This window comes from Myripristis murdjan, chromosome 13 (genome assembly GCF_902150065.1).
Source record: "Myripristis murdjan chromosome 13, fMyrMur1.1, whole genome shotgun sequence".
In the NCBI taxonomy this organism is placed as follows: Eukaryota; Metazoa; Chordata; class Actinopteri; order Holocentriformes; family Holocentridae; genus Myripristis; species Myripristis murdjan.
In genome coordinates, this window is record NC_043992.1 from 36,380,587 (window position 1) to 36,397,271 (window position 16,685).

The window sequence follows — 16,685 nt, forward strand, 5'->3', positions numbered from 1 at the left end:
AATTCTTTGACTTTCTTTAAGCAAACGTTTAACAAGCCTTGACGTCAGGGCGAGTGCAAATCAGCATCTTAAAAAACATCTGCGATCTGCTGTAGCCGTGCATTGGCTGCCATCAGGGAACAGCACACCAAAAGAATATTTAGTTTTAATTCTGGTTTGAAGACGGCTTTGAAACTCCTTCCTCCTTTTCACTAAGCTGCATTTTGCTGCGTCTTTTCCTTCAGCTGTAGCGCCGGTTGCCAGTTACTGTGCAGTCGAATGGTCATGATTGTTGGAAGTGCGGGCAATTAAGTCGCATAATCATTTGATTTCACAAACTGTCACGTTCATACACATTTCCTAGTGTCCTACCTGTCTTTTGCTGTTTCGCTGCTTTAATAATACGAGATCATGTGTAATTACTGGAGCACGCAGCGCATACTCTAATGTTTACTGACACCAAGTGGCCTCTGTGACCTCGCTAACTACCAAAGACGTAGACTGGGCCAGAGACTAATATGTATTATATATTTATATTTAAAGTGGAAAAATGAATACTTGGATGGAGTATGGCCATCTGCAGGCACAGTGAGAGAAACTTGTTTTTGCTTGTTTTATTATTGTGACCTGTTAGTTATATTGGCCTTGATGTGGGGCGAGAGGGACTGTGGGATGCAGTAAGGCCAAACTAATAGATAGATAGATAGATAGATAGATAGATAGATACTTTATTCATCCCGAAGGAAATTCACAGTTTTCAGCAGTATCCACAGAGTACAAGATTAAGTAAATCAAAAATAAAGAATAAGTAAATCAAAAATAAAGAATAAAAGATGACCCTCGAGATCTAAAGATCTAAGTACCCAATGTGCAAAAAAACAATGTGCAAAAAACCAATAAAACCAGTGTGCATCGATGTATACAATGTGCATAGATGAGGGATAATGGTATATAATATGATGAGCTGCAATATAAAGCTTTGCAATGATCTTTTGTTTAAAGGAAAGGAAGGAAAAGAAAAAAAAATTGTCTAAATCCATTTAATGTCAGCCATTCTTGTCAATGTTCATTACCAATAAACTAATTTGCCTTAAATGTGTGTTTATCAGCGATAATAAGCTTATGCTGCAATATTAGTTTGAAAAAGACACATTGTTTACCATGACTGTTTGTCTGACGATTAATCGTGCTCATCAGCTGCCGGCTAATATTTCATAACGGCCGCAGCAGCCCGGGCTGTCACGGCAGTCATGTTCCAGTGCGGTGTTTTTAAGTGTTCCACTTACGCTGTTCTCAGACCTTCAGTGCCATGTGTGTGTGTTTCCATTTCAGAGCGAGAGTGCCATTGTGAAGGAGAGGGAACTGTCCCTGGAGCTCGCCAGAATCAGGGATGAAGTGGGTAAGTGGGATACAGCATGACGGATATTGCACCATAGGGAGAAGGGAAGGCAGTGAGTCACTCTCGGCTTGCATGTCATGTATTATACAGTGTGTTGCCACAAAGGAAGGGAGACACAAATATGCCCTGAGAGTGCGTTTTGCCGATGGATTTCGTCTGAGGTCATAACACACACAGTTGCACAGTATAAAAATATTGCCCCGACAAACTCCTCCACAAATTGGCTGACTTGCACTGTGAGTTTATACCTCCGCTTTCAAAGAGCTTGTGGGTGGAAGACAGACCGCTCACTTTGGTGTATCTTCTTGACACCGAGATGTTTCCTCTGTAATTGGTGCAGTACATGACCCAAATTTGGCTCTTGTGAAGCAAACCGCAGCTCTACCTTGTGGTCCAGCTTTCAGTGTTGCACGCTGGGAGCATCTGCAGCAGGACAAGGAGGAACTGGAACGGCGTTTCGAGGCTGAGCTGCAGGGACTGCGGGCGCAGCAGCAGAGCGAGCTGGGAGCCCTGGAGGAGCAGCTGAGGGCTCAGCACACAGCCGAGCGCGAGCGCCTGCAGGCCCAACAGCGCGCAGAACTGAAGGAGTTACGTATCAAGCAGCAGGAGCAGGTGTGTGTCTCCTCCATATCAGAGAAGTGAGGAAATGATTTCACTGAACCGCTCCGGTGGTGGAAGTCTGTAAAATGTACACAGTCACTCTGCCTTTAAAAGCTGCTACACTGCAAAAAGTCAAAATCTTACCAAGATTATTTGTCTTATTTCAAGTAAAAAAAAAAAAAAAAGAAACAAATTTTGCCAATGGAACAAGCAAATTTTTACTTGTGACACAAGTGAACAAGTGAAAATTTGCTTGTTTCATTGGCAAAATTTGTTTCTTGTTTCAAGCTAATTTTCACTTGTTTCAAGTAAATTTTCACTTGAAACAAGTGAAAATTGTCTAAAAACAAGTTATTTCTGAGCTGATCATGTCTTATTTTAAGTGTAATGAGATATTTTGACTAGAAATAAGGCATTTTTACTTGAAATAAGACAAATAATCTTGGTAAGATTTTGACTTTTTGCAGTGTAACACACCCACAGGAATTTCATTAGTACTGTTTTCACGTCAAGAGTTTTTACAGTGCCAGCATTCCATTTATTTAAACCAATTTAAATACATGGAATATAGGAAGAATATAAGCTCCAGCTTCATTCCAAAAATGTTGTCGCCCCATCAGACACAAAAGTGCACAAACATGTATGTCATTGCACCACAATTATTATTTTTTTTTTTCTTCTCATTTTTGTTTATTGAGATTTTCCAGGGCATACATGTATCAATAGTTCAATTTCAAAGTTTACAGGCCCAAATCAGGACAGGTACGTATACAAAAATATACAGTAATATCTGTTACAGTAGAAATTAACAATGCAAACTGTATTGGTTTTCTCAAAAAAAAAAAAAAAAAGAAAAATTGACAGTAATATATTTTCCACAATTGTTAGATGTATGCCCTGAGTTAATATCCTGAAACAGCAAGCAGAATACAGGAACAAGTAGAAAAAACAATAGAAAAAAACAAACAAATAAACAAACAAACAAAAAAGCAGAAAAGATAATAGGAGCATAAATAAATTAAGAATAATTGCACCACATTTTTTATTTCATTATTGAATCCCTCTTGGCCCAGATTGAGGATATGAGTGAGAACCATGAGGCATCCCTAATGGAGATGGAGACGGCTCACAATGACACACTGGCCACGCTGCAAGAGGAGCACGCCAGGACTGTGAAGAGTAAGCCCCGCGTTTAACACTCTGCCGTACAGACGAGCGCTGCACCAGGCCGGGAAAAGAACTAACTTTCTCCTGTTGTTTTGTTTTATTGTTGTTTTTTTCGTGCCAGACTTGAAGATGGCCCACGAACAGCAGAGGAAGTCTCTAGAGGAGGAGTTTGAGAAGCTCAGACTGTCACTGCAGGTAAACAACGCTCCTTGGTGGTTCTGGGTTTTTTTTTGTTTGTTTTTTTACAAATAAGCTGTATTATACATTGTTATATATATGTTAAATGTCTTGCTTGGTGATCAGGATCAGGTGGACACGCTGACATTCCAGAATCGAAGCCTGCGGGACCGAGCCAAGCGCTTCGAGGAGGCTCTGCGCAAGAGCACCGACGAACAGATCGTGGTAATGTGCAGCTCTGTCCCGTGATCGGCCGCGTACAATATAGTCCAGTCATTTTATGAAAAAACCTACGACAAATTGCAAGAGAAGCAAACTCAACTGATTTTGTATCCTCAGTTTGTCCTGAGTGAGGGGAAAAAAGTCCCAAGAAATCCCAAAGTTTTGAAAATCACCTATTTATGATCACATATTACCAAAAAACACTGTTTTTAACACACAGGGGAAAGGGGTTCAACATTTTACTTTCAGGTATCACTATAAAAATTCACAAGTTGATTGCACACACAAAGACAAGAAAAAAAGTCAATTACAAGTTCTTTGAATTATTCTGTTTACACATCACACATGATCTGATTTGATATGCGCTAATGAGAAATATAAGGAATAAATGCCAGAACAGATATTTAAATAGTGAATTAAAAGGTTACTATATATTTAGTAACCTTGAATTAAAAGGTTACTATATAACAGTGAATTAAAAGGTTACTATATATATAGTAACCTTTTAATTCACTGTTTAAATGTCTGTTCTGGCATTTATTCCTTATATTCCTTATTAGCGCATATCAAATCAGATAATGTGCAATATGCATGTGTAAACAGAATAATTCAAAGAACTTGTAATTGACTTTTTTTCTTGTCTTTGTGTGTGTAATCAACTTGTGAATTTTTATAGTGATATCTGAAAGTAAAATTTTTAACCCCTTTCCCCTGTGTGTTAAAAACAGTGTTTTTTGGTAATATGTAGTCATAAAAAGGTGTTTTTCAAAACTTTCCACCAATGGGATTTCTTGGGATTTTTTTTCCCTCACTCAGGACAAACTGAGGATACAAAATCAGTTGAGTTTGCTTCTCTTGCAATTTGTCCTAGGTTGACCCCAATTTTGGCCTAAAATTACTGGACTAATACGTTTGTTGCTGTGGTCAAACTCACAAATGCATTGCTGGCTATTGCCGGCGTCTGCTGTCCACAGGACGCTCTGGCGCCGTATCAGCATATCGAGGAAGACCTGAAGAGCCTGAAAGAAGTTCTGGAGATGAAGAATCAACAAATCCATCAGCAGGAGTTGAAGATCTCAGAACTGGAGAAAATGGTAGGCTCCAAATTGCTGCTTCCATTTAAAACAAATGCTCAGTGTGCAAAAAAATTAAGTATAAATAAAAAATGTATGTATAAGATATAATACAGAGGACTCTAAAAATGAGTAAGAAAGCAGCGCAGCGTGAAATGTCTACATTTTGTAAGCCGATATTGTTTGGATCAACTGTCCGTCCGGTTTTTCACTAGTTTTGAATGAACAGATCATATGAAGAATTTAATGTGGTGCACTTTATTCCCCTGTGTTTTTGAGCAGGCTGAAAAGAACGTGTACCTGGAGGAGAGGGTCCAAGTGCTTCAGCAGCAGAACGAGGACCTGAAGGCCAGAATAGACAAGAACCTCGCCGTGTCCAGGTCAGCTCTGCTTAAACACCGCTGGAGATTTAATCTCAATCCAGCTCAAACCAAATGTGAATTTAGGTGATTTTATCAGGCATGCTGAAAATTCAAAGCCCTAAGAGAACAGCTAAAAGTCTGAAGTTCTGCAGGTAAAACAATTTGCCTTTTTTTTTTAGTATTTTTGCAATATTTTACAGCTCCTCTGCTTATTATTTTCGTGATGCATCATTTTTACATTGCAGACAAATGTCAGTGTTCCTGTTGCATTTGGCTAGCGTCAAACCCGTGAAATCCTACAAGTATGCAACCTTTAAGAACTCGGGCTGCATTCCAGAGATAAATAGGAAATTCCTGCTTCCTGTTTGAAGAACAAATGCCATACGTGACTCTCACAGATAAGCCGTTTGGAAAATGAACGAATGCCACAGAGCGGCCCATCAAGATGGAATCCTCAATGGGAAACTTAGGCGAGATTTATAAAGCCAAAGGTTTCAGTTATCAGGAGTTATGTCAACACAGTACTACTTTTAATCGAAAAATCCACTCCTAAGACACTTTTACTCTCTTAAATATAATCAAAATGTCATGTGCAATGCATTTCAGGAGTTCTTTTCCTCTGCTGTGACCGTTTCCTGCATTTACCAGGATGACTTTGGCCGTTTTTTTTTTTTGTTTTTTTTTTTCAATAGAGAAAAAATGAATTGTGTCCCTAAAAATGCGAAATGCCATGTGACTGCATTGCTTTCCGGTCTGATGCGGCCGCTTTCAGTGGAGACATTGGTGTCTTTGCCTCTTCTATGATGGATTTGTATGGATCTAAAGAAGCCCTTGCCCTTTTATTCTGGGTGACTATCACCTAAACCTAATTCATATCATTGATAATCTGAGACATAAGTGAAACAATCAAACTTTATTATACCGGTGCTGGAAATATACACTACTCACAAAAAGTTAGGGATATTCAGCTTTCGGGTGAAATTTCAGGATGAACCTAAAATGCATTATAACCTTTACAGGTGAACTTAATGTGACCTTCTGTAAACTTTTGAATGCACATGTCCAACTGTTCAGTGTTTCAGTACTTTTTGCACAAGTTGCTGTTCTCTAACAAGGAGTTTAACGGCAAAATTCACATCAGGTGTTTGATGCTCCAGCTCATCGAGGTCGCATCATTAGGGAACGGCTGCTGGGAAATCACCAGTGTATGCTTCTACTTAAATGCCCTACTTTCATGATATAATATCACTGTAGCGTGAACTTTTTACATTTTCCATAAATTTCACCCAAAAGCCAAATATCCCTAACTTTTTGTGAGTAGTGTACATGCTTGGAAACATCCAGAAACAAACCAGCTGTTTATAGACTTTCAGTGTGTTCGGGTGAATTTCTCCTCAATGCTCAGTATCACATGACTTTAAATCTGTCAAAACGTCCCTGTGATAATTTTATATCCTGACAAACATCGATTATCACTGCAGTAACATTAACTACTGCAGGGGGATCAGTATTTTGCAACTGGCAAATACATATTTCGGGGTGTCCACATTTCCTTTTCTTGTTTTATCAGGCAGAATCACTGGTATGCACAGAGGCTGCACATGTTTGGCCTCTGTCTTGGAAAAGGACTGCAGCACTAGCAGGTTAGGGTTAGGGTTAGGGTTAGGGTTAGGGTCAGGTCGCTGCAGTGTGCTTTAACGTCTTCCCTCTTCCTCCACAGGCAACTGTCTGAGGAGAACGCCAACTTGCAAGTGCACGTGGAAAAGGAGAGCAATGAGAAGAAGCGGCTGAGTCGCACCAACGAGGAACTGCTGTGGCGACTCCAGACCGGCGAGCTGAGCCCTCGCATGTCCCCCACCTCCTCCCCCATCCACCGCTCCTCGTCGGGAACAAGCTCCCCTGCACGCCCGCACTCCTACCATCAATGAGACTCACTGGAATCTCTTGACACTTTTCTTTTATCTTTTATCTGCCATATGATAAAAAAACAACAACTTGGAAGCTCCTTTTTTTTTAACTCTGTGTTGAATGTTCCTTTCCGTAAACAGTGTACAACATGACACTACATAGGTGACGAGACACAAATTAGTTACTTGGAAAGTGCCCCTCGCTCATGTGATGCATTTCCAAAATCAAACCCACAGGGAGTTTTATCTCTTGGCCTAAAAATTGTATTATTGTGATCAAGCCTGTGGTTTCAAACCCCTTTTTTTTCCATTCAGATGGGATTCTCTCCACGCTATGTGTCCTTTTCTACGGTAATGCCCCACAAAGCAAGCAGACACACCGAGATACCGCAGTAGATGACAAGACTTGGTCATAGTAGACTTCATCAGAGAGCAGGATCAGAGTCACGGTGCCTCGTTTCCATGTTTTCGCCTCCATCTCCATCTCCACCTCCTCGCCCAGTGCTCAGGATGATGGATGTATGAGACATAGGAAACATCAAAAAGTGCAACGACGAACACAAGAAGCGCCTTTGCCATCCATTTTCTCCCACCAGCATTGTCTTTCAAGGCACAGGCGAGGCTTTGAGTCACATCGCAAAACAAACTACCTAACCGTAGCTCGACGTCAAAGTCTGGATTCTTCTCCGGGGCATGTTTACCTTCTCGTGTGGACTTCAAGTTTGGATCGGTGACTACCTGGCCATCTAACCTCAGCCATTCCCACTCATCCTACGTTTCTCCTCAAGCAGCTCGCCATCCCAGCAGCTCTGACATGTATGGTTACAACGACATAACTCAGAAAACCACTGAACTGCCAATGTAATGTTACTGTAATATTGATGTTCATTTGTAATTACTGTACATGTATCTCAACATTTTTGCTCTCTGTATAGCATGTACTGTCTTCCAATTGCAGCATTAGGGTATGGAGTGGAAAGGGACAAACTGTTCAGCTCAAGGTTAACAACTTTTTTCAAAGCGCATGGACAACACAAATTACCTCTCATTTGTAACAAAAAAAAAACGTCCAGGATCTTTTAGAATAAACCCCCAAGGGTCAGCTCACCCAGTCATAGTTCATCATGTACCATAGCTGTAGTGTTACGGACAGACACAACTTCTCACCTCATTCTGGAGGATTCCCCTCACCTGCAGCCCGCTTAAAATCAACAAAACCATTTTAAGAGTGCAAGCTAATTTATTAGTATTTCTCACAAAAAGGTGTTTGATATAATGAAACCTCCAAATAGTACATTTTTACTGTAATGCAATTTAAAATGCAAAATTAGCTGCAAAGGATCTAGGCACTGATGTGTTGTGTGTAAACCTTGTGAAATAAAATTGCCTAGAACAATTGGCATTCACAAGCATATGGAAAATAAAGGGGCTGATCTCTGGGGAAAGTCCTTTAAGAATGTCATAACGCAAGGATATAGCTTAAAGGAACAGTTCACCCAAAATACAGTTTAAAAATCTTCCACTTAACTGCAGTCCAATCCATCCGTCCAGTTTTTGCGTGGTTTGGCAAGATTTCCAGTCAGCATGTGAAAAATTCAGCAGCAACACCTCCTTCCAAAAAACAATGACACAGATGCCCAGGATAATCCACAGTCCTTGGGAGTAAAGAGTTTCATTGGGAACTATTTCCTGCGTGGAAACGTCAGCAAACTGTCTCTGTCCTCTCTTAAAGAGGATGAATTCACAGCAGACCGATTACAAAAGGAGTAAGTAGGAAAATAGCTTTTTTTTGTATTTTGGGTGAACTGTTCCTTTAAACAACGTGATACTCTTTTTTTTTTTTCCTCCTCATGCTAACTTCTTTAAGTGTACCTTACCATCTCTTTTTAGCAGCTGGTTGAAGCTGTTTGCATTGCTGGCTAACTGAGTTGTATCATACGTTATCGGAAGGGGTTTGAACCTCACCACAGACAACCTCATACGTGGCTTCCAACCTCACACGCTCCATTTGTATCTCCATTTGACTTTTAGGGAAATTCCTGTCAAAAAAAAAAAAAAAAATCCAAAATTCGATGAATAATTGACACCGAATGAAATGCGCCAACGTGACAACCATGAAATCGTGCAAGCTGTTACCTCATTTCTCACAGTAGAGAATAAACTCAGGTCTTGAGGAGAATTATGACTCATCAAGGGGAAGCAACTGCCATAGCTTTTTATTTATTTCTTAATAACTGTGTTTTATTTTATTTATATGTATATGTTTTAATTTTGGCTCATGTTTACATAACCTCTCAGCTTAATTGTCTGTTTTGCCGCAAATATCCATTCCCTTGGGTCAAATTACTCCCATGTATTTGGACACACAGAATATTTTAGAGCATTTTAAAGAGCATAGTGCAGTCAGTGACGATAAGAAGAAACAAATAGATTAGAGAAATATCGCTTTATTAACTGATATATAATGAAGAATCTCTTCTCCCAAGAAACTCAGTCTTGAAATCTGCTGAAACAAAGATTTTTGCTGTCGTGGAGTCGCATGTGCTGTCTTTGGACGCCGAGCTCAATGCTTAACCGTGGTCACCGGTGGGTTGTACTGTGTATACTGACAGGTCGTGGAAATGATATTGACTTTCTATCAGGTACTCCAACTGCACTGATCGCCTCTGTGTCCTGTGGACATGACCTTGTATTCATTTACTGAATGTTTGTTCGACACTAGAAGAGTAGGTTTTGTTTACAGTAAATCCAGTGTCAAAGACGGTCGATGTATCACGTGGCTGTTGATACTTCTGTTGATTGTTTACGGGACTTGCGTTGTAAGATTGTATTCAGTATTTCAGCGAAATCATTATGCTCTGGATAAGTTCATATGAAAGCATGTCTTTTTAAAGTCTTTTTAATGTCTTTGTTTTTGTTTGTTTTTCATGTCTTGTCTTTTTTTGGTTTTTTTGTTTGTTTCTTTGTTTTTGCAACTGCGACTGTAGCTTAGTTGATTAAAATATTGTGGTCAGTGATGAGACACTAATGTCTGTACCGTATATGTTGCACTTTGGATTTAAGTATTAAATCACAGGAAGAAAATAAGTGTGCGCAAAAGTTCTGTTTGGTTGGGATATACCACTGAATATACCTGAATGCCGTTATTACACCGTTAAACATTTGCCATTGTTATAAATAGGGCAATGGAAAGAGCGCTCTGTCACATTAAAAGTAGAAAAATCTGTATGCAGTGCAAGTGCAGTTTAAAAAAAAAAATCAAGATACAACTGAATCTAAATAACATTGAAATTCAGACTTAATTCAGCTTTTAGAGTGCAGGACACGCCATCCGATGAAGTCATCCCTTGATAAAGCTCTGCATGATGTCTATCGGCAGAGGGAAGACGATGGTGGAGTTCTTCTCCGTTGCGATGGTGCTGAGGGTCTGCAGGTAACGCAGCTGCAGAGCAGAGGGTGACTCAGCAATCACCAGAGAGGCTTCTTTCAGCGCCCTGGAGGCCTTCATCTCTCCCTCAGCAGCAATAACCTACAAACACACACACACACACACTGCTCACTTCGACTGGCATTCTGAGATGATGTACGATTTGTCATTTATCTCCCGTGATTGGTTGAAGTTGCCCTGGGTGTAATTATTTATTCATGCATTGATTTATTTTGCTGTGTCTGAGGCATTGCTGCTTATTGTGGCTTGGGGACTTTTTGGCCTGCTGGTGGCACAGTGATGAGCCAGTTGGTTTCATATCAGCGTAAAAACACAAACACATCATTCCCCAACAAGTTGATCAGATTTGACCAGGCAGTGTCTGTGATATTGAAAAAAAAAAAAAAAAAGCTTGGTGCCCTGTTGGCCTGTTGGGGTCGTGTCTAGATTTGCAAAACCCCTTTGGGAATTTTTCACATGTTGTTTCTTCATTGTGGGCTTTGTTTGTCCTTGTGTACTGCGCTAACCCTAACCTTAAGCAATAACCCTACAAACTCAGCGAGACAAGAATACAGTGGTGGAAAAAAGTTTTCGGACACCCTTAAAATTTTCACAATCTCAAATGTTATCATGAAATATTTGTGGAAAAATCTTTTTTGTGTTTCAAAAGGTGTGGCAACATTAGACAGATACAAACAAATACAAATTATATTTTTTTGTTCATTGTTTACACGAAAAACTAACAAAACTAAATTCTTGACAAATTCTTCTGACCACAGAATCTTCTTCCAGTTCCTGGCTGTCCAGTTCTTGTGTGCCTGGGCCGACGACGCCGGGCTGACCTCTGTCTCTCATTGATCAGGGGCTTCTTGATGGCCTTGTAGGACCTTAAGCCATGATCTAAAAGTCGGTCACATACAGTGCAGGTGGAACACTGGACACCAGTTTGGTTTGACCACTGCTGCTGAAGCTCCTGTGATGTCATTCGGCGGTTTAACCTGCACATGCGGATCAGGATGCGGTCGTTTCTTGCTGAAGAAACCCTTGGACGCCCAGATCTTGGTTTGTCTTCCAAGCTGTTGGTTCGTCTGTATTTCTGCAGAGTGGATCCAACTGCTGAAGGACTGCATCTGCACTTCCTGGCTATCTGGCAGCAGCTGTACCCTTCCTGGCTGAGAATCTTTATCTTCAGGCGTGTTTCCTGCATTAGGCTCCTTGTTTTAGCCATTTTTGTGTCTGAAGAACTTTCAGATGTGCTGCTTTATATAGACACGAAGCTTGGCAACAAAAATTGTGTCTTTTAATAAAAAGAACGACCTTCATCACTGGTACCAAAATGACCCAATACTCAGAATTTCTTATGTATTTTTACGGAACCAATGAATTTTAAGTTTTTAATGGCTTTTTTAGGATTTGTTTAGTATTTTGGCTGTGACTGTACTAAAAGAAATTGCACTTGAAGACCTAAGAGTGATTCTTAATGCAATATTTCACAAATGCATGGGGTGTCCGAAAACGTTTTTACACCACTGTATTTTGAAGCAGCTCCCGGTATAATCTTCCATGGTTAGTGCAGGCAGAGTCAAGTTTTACTCTGCTGAATCACATGTAAGAGAGAGAGTTTCGCAAATATACGGTTATCAACTAGACACAACCGTCTGTTAGTGGCACTGTTGGTGAGCCAGCCAGGTTTACATTGAAAATGCCAAACTCCAGTGTCAAAATTCAGCATTCAACCAAGTTTCATCCAAAACAGGCCCGCAGAGGCACAGATATTGTGCATGAGGGAAGGAATGGAGTGCAATCCCTCCTCAGGTCTTCTCAGCAGACCATCGGCTGGGGCACAGTCATCAGCCTTCAGGCGTTATTGATCCAGTGTTTAATCCCCAGCTGCCCTCCTCACCTTAGCCCTGGCCTCTCGACTGGCCTCCGCCTCAGCTGCCATGGCCCTCTGCAGCTGGTGAGGCAGCTTCACATCCTTGATCTCCACACGCTCCACTCTGATCCCCCATGGATCCGTGGCTTCATCCAGGGATTCCTGCCGGTAAAATTTGAACACCAAGCATTTGGGTCATGTAAGGCCATCTTTTTTTTTTAAAGCGGCAGTTTCAGAAAGAACATTCTAGTCACGGGAAGCCGTCTTCATCCTTCTTAAAGTATATCTTAAAGTTTTTGGCGCCATCTTTTCATGGCTCCAAAGTAAAATTAAAATCTACATCAGACCTGATGCATCACTGAGTCTAAAAGGTGCTGACAGTCACAAACCTGACAAACCAAACAAGCAGAGTCTTCCACCTGAGTGCTCGAGGCTGCACTAAACCAGAGCGTTCTCAGTGAGTAAAATAAAGGAGATACTGGACTGAGTGTAATTATTTGACTACAAACCACTTTGTTTTTTATGTTATTGTCGTATTTTATTTTTTATTGTCTTACACTGACATGGGTTTTATGTGGACCCTGGGACGATTAGCTAATGACTATGTTATCAGCTAAACTGTGAGTTTTTTTTTATTTATGTATGTATTTATGTATTTAGATTTGATGAACATTTAAAGCTTTGCGGAGCTGTAAAAAAGATGGTCCTGTTATTGTAAATTTGTAAAGTGTGGGGGGAAAGCAGAGCTGTAACCCCTGGCTTTGTGTTTGGTGATCTTGCAAGCTTTGATGGAGTTTCTATCATTTCGAGGTTATCCATTTCTTCAAAAGCTTTCCGAATGTGCTAAAAGTAAGTTTTGCCCATTCTGCATTCCTTGACCCCCTCATAAACCTTACAACAAAACACACCTGCATGCTGCGTGAAATGCCCTCCCTGTCAGATAACAGCTCTGCGAGGTTCTTGGTGCCGAGCACATTCCTCAGGGTGGTCTGTGCCAGCAGGCGTGTCGACGAGGGGGCGTTGGACACGTTGGCCACGGCTGAGATGGGGCACTGTACCCTGAAGTACACCACGCCATCCACAGACACTGTCACTGAATCTCTGGTAAGAATCTGCGGAGGGGAAAACACCTGTTACCGTGATCCTTTCACTGGTGCGATGGCCCAGAAAAATGTTAAGACACAGACACACTCTAGCCACAGTCACAGAGGGTTTGGAGAGACTCAAATAGAGTTCTCAGGTTTCCGATGCATCATGAAAACAGAGAGAGAGAGAAAAGTTTACCTCTTGCGGAGGGATATCAAATGATATGGTTCTCAAATCCACTTTCGTGAACGTATCAGTGCAGGGCAGCACGAAAAAAAGTCCTACAAAGAAGATAAATGCCCACATTCATTGAATCCATCCAAGTCTTTTGAGAATCGAATTTAACGCAGGAAGTGCTATTTGAGTCCTACAGAGTTTTCACCATACATGTGAGAGGTAAATAGTTGTATTTGGTTTCTGAGCGGAGGTTCTCCAGCCAGTTTCTGGACAGGAACGCCTCGCCGCACACTACAGCACACAAAGCAGGGACGCACCTGGTCCTTTGGGTTTCTTGTCCACGATACGACCAAGCCTAAAAATGACAGCCCGCTCATACTCGTTGACTATCTAGATGGTAGAGAAAGAGGCCGTCACAAACAGAGCATCAGAAGGACCATGAAAAAAAAATCATTGCAATTATTGATATTAGGGTTAGATAGATAGATAGATCAATTTATAAGTTTGCCAGTGCTTGACTTTCACTAAATATCAGATACTGGCTAATTAGTATTATCCCCCTCTGATATGATCTTGGCACATTTTTTATTCATTTATTTGATTGTACACCTATGCTTTTTTGTATATGATTATTGTCTTTAATAGTAGTACTAACAGCTGTAACATGTTTAAGGAGTAATGTGTCCCAGACTCTCTGCTGTTGTAGCTGCTGTGGGACATCCTGCCTTAAAGTTTCCTCATGTAGTTTTCCTTATAAACACATTCCACTTCTCTACGTTCAAAATGTCCCACCAAAACACACATGGTGTCTGTCCTGATAAACATGCATTTCATTCCCCAAAAGACATTTTCCAACCCTTATTTTGGAATATTTTGAACACTTTATTGTTAATATTGGCATTTGTAACATGTCACACTCCATGTTCATGGCATGCTGGAAGAATATGATACAAACAACATGGGTACCTGATGCTATGCTGCATTCAGGTGATCTTTGTCAACTCACAAATTTACAAAAAGGGTACATGGTATGACCAACTCGTATTTACCATGTGTTTTTGTTTGGATGGTGAGTATGTGTCTGCTGAGATGTCAAGAAGCTGGACTAATGACATTTTCCAATGGAAGATGTAAACAATGAACACCAGGAGTAAATAATTTAGATCATTGTTGCTCACTTATGGATAGGACCGGTTACTGTTACAAGGATTCAGGCCTACATTATGATTGAAAAAGGCAGGTTATAGCGATGTTATTTAATACTGGCCTGGCACATTGCTCTAAAGCTGCCCACGTGTGTCAAGATGATACAAGTTTAGTTTTTGTATTTCAAAGTTCAAAGTCCTTTAAAGAGCTGCTACGCCACTCAGAGATGGCAAAACAACAAAAAAAGGCTGCTCACCCATTTGATACAGACTAATGGAGAGTTTTAATATTACTTGTGGGTAAAAATGCAGTTGGAGAGGCAAGAACAACTGTCAAAGGGGGGATCACTGGGTTTTGTGTATTCTAAGTTACCAAATCGTTGTATTTGTTTTGGAATTGGTTGGGCATGGACATGGTCAGATCGTTAGCTTCATTAGCATCAAACCCCCACACCAATCAGACGCAAATCACTTGACGATCAGACATGGCTGTGATGATACTCTACCTTAAGACACAAAATATTGTGAGGGGGAAGGTCACTGTAACAAAAATCAGGGATATGACGACCAGCAGCCAGCCGCAACATCCCAGCCTCCCCGATGACTTATCTGTAGAGGAGGGACACATCACTTTAGCACAGCATGGCTTTTGCATATTTCTCTGCTACACAGTGGAAAACATTTAAATGATTCCCTCCCATCTCATCAGTCCTAATGTAGCAGTTCTGATCAGAAAACAGCTACATTAAAACGCGATATGCACAAATCCAATGGGAAGACACGTTTCTGGGTGTGCCACAAAGCCGCCCAGGCAGTGAACTTGATCTATACCTCTCAGTTACTACCGATGATGTAACAACTCCCTATAGGAGGGTAGATTATTCCAAATATTCATTTTGTTTTGTTATTGATTACACAGGAAAAAAAGATAAAAAGTAACATTACTGATGCTAAAATATGTTACACTTAAACGGATACTTTTGAGCTGCAGCTGTGTTGTAAAACTGTTGAATATTTCCCATCAAAATCCTCAAACTGTGATTGAAGAATAGTAAAAGTAATAAAAAAAAAAAAAAAATTAAAAAATGTAAACTGCATGAGAAGATCTTTACAAGTTCCTCATAATAATTTATGATAGTCAAAGTTGAATAATGACTTTAAAAAAATGAAAAGTGTTTATTAAAAAAAAAAAAAAAAAAAAAAAAGCATTTACATACCTTCTATGTTGTCTGGGGCGCTGATCTGAATTTTACTCTGAGTAACCATCTCTGCGGTGCTGCTGGTGGTTGAGATCATCACTGAGTGAGCTGCAGGTATGATGGAGCGAGGGACTTGTTTACCTGCCTGGTCTCCCTCCCAGTGGGGTGTGGCCTATCCCACTTCCTCATCACCTGTTGCTGCCCATGAGCCTGTGACACACACACTCACACACTCTCAGCTGAATGCTCCTTACCTTTACCTTGTGGCTGGCAACAGATAACACACAGGGACTAACCAGCTGCTAAACTACTTGCCAATCAATCTGCTCTCAAAAAGCCTGATGCTGAGACTTTGTGTTTTTCCCTTATACCCTTATATCTAAATCCATGAGTCAGCCACCTGTTGAGAATAGTTTATGAATAAACAATAGATGGTATCTTGAAACCAGGCGAAACATGATCGCCGCCACAAGCACAACGTGATGGTGATCATGTGTCCGGTCTGCCCTGCCTTTTACTCGAATTTTGTCTGCATTTTAAATGTGTAATATGGTAACATGAGACTTTGGTGTTGTGACTTAATTATATCTTTGCTGAATTAAACATAATATTGAATGTGTGGCATCTAACATTTATTAGGGTTTATTAGGGTATTAGGTACAATACAAACATGAGAGAGTTTAGTTTAGTTTATACAACACATGAGAGAGGGAGGAGAGGAGGAGAGAAGGAGAGGAGGAGAGGGCTGGGCTGAAAGAGATGAGTGTGCGTGTGTGTGTGTGTGTGTGTGTGTGTGTGTGTGAGAGAGAGAGAGAGAGAGAGAGATACACAGGGGAGAGTGGGGTAATTTGTGCCAAGGGGCAAGTAGTGCCACCCCTGTTATCTAGAA

The 16,685-nt window shown here is 40.7% G+C and overlaps 2 protein-coding genes across 2 annotated transcripts in view; one reads left to right on the forward strand and one right to left on the reverse strand.

Moving 5' to 3' along the window:
• mtus2b (microtubule associated tumor suppressor candidate 2b) overlaps positions 1-6,907 on the forward strand; it is a 37,118-nt gene extending 30,211 nt beyond the window's left edge. Inside the window, exons 9-16 of the mRNA XM_030066427.1 lie at positions 1,312-1,378; positions 1,776-1,990; positions 3,052-3,157; positions 3,267-3,340; positions 3,449-3,547; positions 4,519-4,638; positions 4,900-4,997; positions 6,700-6,907. Of these exons, the coding sequence (XP_029922287.1) occupies positions 1,312-1,378; positions 1,776-1,990; positions 3,052-3,157; positions 3,267-3,340; positions 3,449-3,547; positions 4,519-4,638; positions 4,900-4,997; positions 6,700-6,907 (987 nt within the window). The remainder of the gene's footprint in view (positions 1-1,311; positions 1,379-1,775; positions 1,991-3,051; positions 3,158-3,266; positions 3,341-3,448; positions 3,548-4,518; positions 4,639-4,899; positions 4,998-6,699) is intronic.
• A 3,225-nt stretch (positions 6,908-10,132) lies between these two features.
• Positions 10,133-15,888, reverse strand: stoml3a (stomatin (EPB72)-like 3a). The gene is made up of 7 exons (XM_030067067.1): positions 15,815-15,888; positions 15,104-15,206; positions 13,770-13,842; positions 13,474-13,556; positions 13,098-13,301; positions 12,217-12,351; positions 10,133-10,415 (listed from the first exon to the last, which is right to left on the reverse strand). Exons 2-7 carry the CDS (start codon positions 15,182-15,184, stop codon positions 10,227-10,229), a joined length of 765 nt encoding a protein of 254 aa, XP_029922927.1. The 5' UTR covers positions 15,185-15,206; positions 15,815-15,888; the 3' UTR covers positions 10,133-10,226.
• Between the last annotated feature and the right edge of the window lie 797 nt (positions 15,889-16,685).

Bases quoted from the DNA above. Each gene is read 5' to 3' on its own strand.
- stoml3a (XM_030067067.1), bottom strand. From the start codon at position 15,184: ATGTTGCGGCTGGCTGCTGGTCGTCATATCCCTGATTTTTGTTACAGT. The intron at 13,843-15,103 runs GTAGAGTATCAT...TCTACCATCTAG, and splicing joins ACAATATTTTGTGTCTTAAG to ATAGTCAACGAGTATGAGCG. The intron at 12,352-13,097 runs GTGTGTTTTGTT...TTTTACCGGCAG, and splicing joins GCATTTCACGCAGCATGCAG to GAATCCCTGGATGAAGCCAC.